The 6,087-nt window shown below is 36.1% G+C and overlaps 1 protein-coding gene across 1 annotated transcript; it reads right to left on the bottom strand.

Moving 5' to 3' along the window:
• Positions 1-2,454: 2,454 nt before the first annotated feature.
• Positions 2,455-5,625, bottom strand: LOC129364921 (sialic acid-binding Ig-like lectin 12). Its single transcript, XM_055037869.1, is given in 8 exon segments — positions 2,455-3,027; positions 3,115-3,154; positions 3,344-3,425; positions 3,581-3,847; positions 3,922-4,071; positions 4,074-4,220; positions 5,006-5,392; positions 5,553-5,625. Coding segments are annotated over 8 exon segments (1,380 nt in total). The 3' UTR covers positions 2,455-2,793.
• Positions 5,626-6,087: the final 462 nt, after the last annotated feature.

The following is a 6,087-nucleotide window of genomic DNA, read 5'->3' as shown; positions in this document are numbered from 1 at the left end:
TAGATCTGGCTGAGACATTAGTCCTCTAATCCTGGAGATGTTCTTCAGGTGATAGAAGGGCGACTTTGTAATTGTCTAAAGGTTACAAAAAGGTATAGCAAATTTTACTATGTAAGAAATGCCCCTCTATTAAAATCCTTGCTTGCTACCAAATTGTTGTCATTTCCCATGCATACAATGACTTAAATAAGAATTTGTGCAAACTGTAAATAATGTTTAACCATGCATATCATTGTCTGGTCATGTTGAGCTTAGACTTACATCTTTACGCTTCGTCCTCAGTGTTTTCCTATTGCTCTGTGCAAAAAAAGGAAGTTGGTATTTTCAGAATTCATCAACGTGACACAATCCTGCAAGGGATGACGTTTAACAAAAGTGTCATGATGATGCACTAACAGCAGATTTATTATTCAATAATATAAATAGAGATGGATTTTTAAAAATATATATATTTTTAAAGAACCTAAACGTAATGAAAAGACTTTAACCAAGAAAACTAAAGAGCGGTCGTCACAAAGAGGATGTAACAAAACGACACAACCAACTTCCTTTTTTCCTTCTTTTTCAAAAATTTTCACAACTTTTTATCTGAAGAATGACGTAACATCTGAACATCTCAGACAGACAAGTGAAAAACTTACAGCCGCATGCAAATAACATCTGAAACCATCAATCTTTTGCAATACAGGCTTGTACCACTTTAAACTCCTGTAAGTCTTAAAACTTTCCAGGTTCAGGTTTGACGGATTACCTGCCATCTAAGTGAACTCATATTCACTCTGACAGTTCATGAAGAAAGAACTAAACTTAATTGTTTGTAATGAAACGTCACCAATAAATATGGTTGAGAAAAGTGATGAAAGATGAGAATTCAGAGGAGATTTAATGGTGCAGGTAAAGACCATTTACAGCCAACATGGTAAGTCATAATTTTAATTTGTTTAAACTCTTCTTGAGAAGAAACAAAAGGGGACAAGAATCAAAGTTCCTGAGTATTTTATTAACATTTTTCACAAACCAAATATCAAGAAAGTGACAGAGAATAATGTGGAAAAAAAGTCAGTATCATACAGCTCTGTGCTCAAAATTAATTTCAACATAAATAAAAAAATTGTAATCGTGAGAAAATAGAAACTCTGACAGTTTTTCTTTTGTAGAACTTTTTTTTTTCCAGGAATAGAAATGTTACATGGATTTACAGATTTGCAATATCAAATATCTACTGTTTTTAGTACGATAATGGTCAAGTTTAAGCCTTGAAACTAAGAAATTATAAACCTTAAAAATGATTGTTACCATTAGTACATAAAAAGGCACTTCTCAAATTTAAAAATAATCTTTCACACAAATAATTTTGCAGAACAAACCAGTACCAACCACTGTGCAATGTGCAAAGAGCAATCAACTGATAAACTTGACTTGAAAGAGAAAATCCAGCAGATGGAGGCAGAAACGCAACAGGTACAAGCCATCTTTGTTTCTATTAGGTTTGTTAGAGGGGGGTTTATGGTCCACTTGTTCTTCTGCAGAGCGCCAGGCCTCTGAGTAACTCGAACAAACTAAGAATTTTGGAGTGTGAGGAAAATGCGTTTCTATTTTAATAATAATAATAATAATAAACTGAACTTGGCTAGATTTTGGTTTTAATCAGTAATTTATTGGGTGAGTAAACAACAAAATTCTATCTGAGATTTAAACACCTGAAAAAATTATAATGACATAGTTGTGAAACAGGTCTGTCTATCCAATACGATTTATTGTAAGATATGATGGAACCTGCAAAATAAGTGAAAAAAAACACACAAAAAAAAAACAATCTGAATTAATTGACTTCAATGATGTTCTTTAATAGAAACAACAGCGATGTCTCCCCTCTTTTTCTCTTAAATTTCGAAACCTACTTACAAAATATATCCTCTATCTAAGGTCTTAGACAGAATTTATACCAGGGTCAGTTTCACATGAGGAAGTACCTTTTGTTAAAAAAACTATTGAACGGAATTATCTCTTCCCACGCTGCACACAGGATTTGGCAGCAGCCTGGCATGAGCAAAGCTCTTTCTCGTTCCAGGTAGCTGCTTGCTTTATGTCATGCCTCATTCTGTTAGCATGGAAATGCTGATTTCTTGGATGTACAACATGGAAATAAATCCGAGACACAACAATGGAGGATCATGCCAAATTTCCGCTTTCAAAAATTGAGAAATATTTTCCGAATGCATGTCAGAGGGATTAACATGCTCTTTCTGCGCTCTGCCTAAAGGGCACGCCCCATACTTTCTGTTAGGGTTATACATAAAAATAAAAAAAAATGCACAAACAGGTTCTTTTTCAGGTACTGAAATTAAATTCAAGGTAACTTTTTTTTTGTTTTAGCTCAGTTAGAATCACCAATTTATTTCAGAAATTTCAGAAAACTTAGCGAGAGCATTTTTATTGCAACTTTCCCCAAATTAAAAACTTGACACGTCGGTGTCAGGGACAACTGTCTTTTAAAGCATATGACTCAGATCAAACCATTTGGGTTTCCTTCCACACACTCCTCATAGGTTAACTGAATCATCTGCGTTAACAGGAGGCACAACTGTGGATGTATTTTAAGATCACAAAAAAAAAAAAACGCATGAGTTGTGGCAGACATGCTGTCAAGTCTGACAAACTTCATCACCCAGAAGAAAGCCTCCAAAAAGCCAAATGATAAAACTATGGAGAAATTAAGTGCAACAGGGAAAGAGAATCATAAAGATCTGACGTAAAGACAAAAAATATGTTTCTGTGACCGCACAACAGCAGTTATTGATGTTTCATTTCAATGTAAGTTTCCTCCGAACTGTCAGAGGTCTGCACTGAGCAGTTTCTTGCCCTGAACTTTTTGATCTGGGAGTAAACTATCTCCTCCTGTCCTCTCTGCTTTATAGATTCATTGGAAGCTTCTGGTCGTCCCTGAAAAACGTTCATGTCCTCATACTGGAGTTCTTCAGTTTTATCAGGAGGCATTTGAACTGTAACATCCTCATCTGGTTCAGCCTGTGGAGAAAAGAAAAAGTACATTAATATTTCACTTTGTGCTAATGGTGTCAAATTTAACGTATGGGTTTAATTCCATTTTCTGACCTCAGGCTGTTGGGGAGATTGCTGTTTGGACTTGATGAAACTGGAAAAATATTGGAGTGATATCAGAATAATTCTGATCTATTTTTACAGCCTGACTTTTTTTTTTTTACTGACACATGTCCTTGCGTTTGAACTACTGTACAAGTAAATGTGGTGGAGAACTCTGCCCAGGGCACCACAGGATGGGAACTTACAACTACACTTGAGGAAGCTGCATGTTTCTACTCACCAAATTAAGAAAACCAAGACGATGATCCCAACGTAAATAAACAGCAAAATAACTAAGCCAAGAACTGTCTGCATCCCCATTTCTTGGAAAGAAACACAATAATAAAGAGATAACAAATAAAGTATTGCAGTATAGGACAGAGAAGGTTGTACTGTGAAATGTAAAACATTCCATCTTTATAAAGGTTACAGTGATATAGAGAAGTAGAAATAAATAGAAATGAAACTCAGATGTTACCTGTATTTTTCAAGTGACTCCATGACGTTGTCTGATTACCGAGAATATTTGCAGCCACACAAAAATGACTTTCTATATTTGTCATGTTGTTCAACTGGAGTTCATAAATTGGCCCCACAGACACATTAATGTCTCCATGTTCACTTTTCCTGAACCAGGTGAATGTGGGTGGAGGTTTGGCTCTGCTGGAGCAGCTCAGCTCCACCCAGCTACCTGCTGACACCAAACCTGATGGACTGATGGATGCTGAGGTGTCTTTAGGAGCATCTGAGGAAAATGAGACACATGAACTTTATTGATCAGAACCAGCTGAACCATGACCTGCTGACAGGATCACTTACATGAAACACTGAGAGTCACTTCTGTCTCTGCTGTCTTGTTTCCTCCAATCACAGGATATCTGGCAGAACATCTGATGTTGTATCCATCATGTGTGTCTGACAGAGTGATGATCTCCTGGATTTTAGTTGTAAAGGTTCCATCTCTGTTTTCTCTGTGTGTCTGAGAGAGTCTTGTTGGAGATTCAAGGTGAGTTCAGGAGGTGAGTTTGGACAGGGAGTGAAAGCTGAGCAGGTTACAGTGACAGACTGATGCTCCTTCAGGTCAGAGGGAACATAAATGGTAGGACTCCAGGGAGAATCTGGGAATAACAATATATGCAATGACAAAAAAAAAAAAAAAAAGAAAAATGAACTGATGAGAAGAGTTCAACAGTAAATGGATGTAAATATGATCTGCTGCATACATTCATCAGCCCACAACGAGGCTCCCAAGACCTCTTATTTCCACATAAATTAGTTACAAATACATAATCGTACAAAGAAAAGCCTACATAGTAGTTTGATTTATTGAACATAGTGTAATAAAAGAATAAACAAGGTTATATGCAAACAAAAACAAACAAAACAAAAGAAGAACAACTGTAAAATATATTGACTGCTGTTTAATACAATGACTTAAATTCACTCTGTCAAATTTAGAGAAATTGTGCAGTAAAATCTGAAAAAAAAAATGAAGATTTGTTTATTTTGTGTGAATTTTGCAGATTTGTGAAAAACCGGAAGGAGTTAAAAAAGTAATTTGGAGTTTAGAGGATCACTTAAAAAATTACAATGGGCCAACGGCAACCGGGCCTTGAGTTTGACACATTTGCACTAGACACTGATTTATATTTTTTCTGTCAGTTTTTTGACTTTTTGCTTCAGCAGCTTTCCTGAGCAGATCAGTAAATGAAGCCATTATGTAATTCTGCTGAAGCAATAAATGAATGTTTAAAAATAATTAATCCTCTTGCTGTCATGCTTAACTTCTTTAAATTTCTGATGTCATGATGAATTGCCATATCTAACTGATAATGATAAGTCATAAATCACCACATTTAGGCTTTAGAAATAGAAGAAAATATTTAAAAGAAAGTTATCTTACCTGTGACTGTTATATTGAGAGGATGAGCACAGCCTGTTGCTCTGAATTGTCCGTTCTCAATCCTGAAGAAATATTTGTCTGTGTGACTTGAGTTAACATCAGGAAACAGAGTGGTGCAGTCGTTCTCTGCAAGGTTTCCGCTTAACTCCAATGAAAAGGTGTTTACTGACTTACTGCTGTTGAAAATTACATAATTTGGATTAGAGTCAAAGTCTAAATTATTTTTCATCCAAACTCCATGGACACTATTGGTTCTGTTAAATTTTGGATGATTTGTTGTAAAACTACAGGGGATCTCCAAACAAGATCCACTCAGAGCTTCAATGTTGCTTGGTGCAGTGATATTGAAGGCCGCTGGTTTCTTATCACAGTACATAGCCAAAGCACCTGTAAAAAAACAAAACAAACAAACGATGGACATAATGTCAACGAAGGTCGTCTGTCAGCAGAGAAACTTCATTATCCCTAAACTCCCGTTGAGCTGCGGCAGGTTAACATACAATTCATGTGTTTTCTCTAAATGAATGTAAGGGAACAAACGTCGCACCTGGAAGAAAGAAGGCACTCAGTAACATGCTGACTGGCAGCGTGTTCCCAGAAAGAGCTGCTATTAGTCTCATAGTCCTCCTTCAATAAAAAAAAAAACAAAAAACAAATGCTAAGACATTTTAACTGAACTGTTCATTGTTTCACATCTGTCTTAACATTCAAACAGCAAAACCTTCGGCCTACCTTCCTACTTGTGGAGATTTACTTCATTATTTTTTCAATATTCCCAAAAGACTTGTCTTCATTTTAAAACTAAACAATCCCAGTTTAAAATCTCAGTATGGAAATCACAGCACCGACTTCTCAGAGATATGTGGGTAAAATGGAAACAGTTCAGTTTCGCCAGCTTTTATATTCTCGTTTGAGCTGATCAACATCAGATCCAATAGCCAACTTCTGAATGTGTGTTGGAAAAACACATCGACTTGTTTTAGTTTGTCTCCCCGTCACATCCTGACCTCAAGAAAGAGGAAGTTATCTTTTTTAACATCTTGCTGCTGCCACAGCGTCACCTTATTAGGGGTGTTTAGTAG

This window comes from Poeciliopsis prolifica, unplaced genomic scaffold (assembly GCF_027474105.1).
Source record: "Poeciliopsis prolifica strain line A6 unplaced genomic scaffold, Auburn_PproV2 SCAFFOLD012, whole genome shotgun sequence".
Taxonomy (NCBI): domain Eukaryota; kingdom Metazoa; phylum Chordata; class Actinopteri; order Cyprinodontiformes; family Poeciliidae; genus Poeciliopsis; species Poeciliopsis prolifica.
This window is presented reverse-complemented; position numbering and strand designations above follow the sequence as displayed.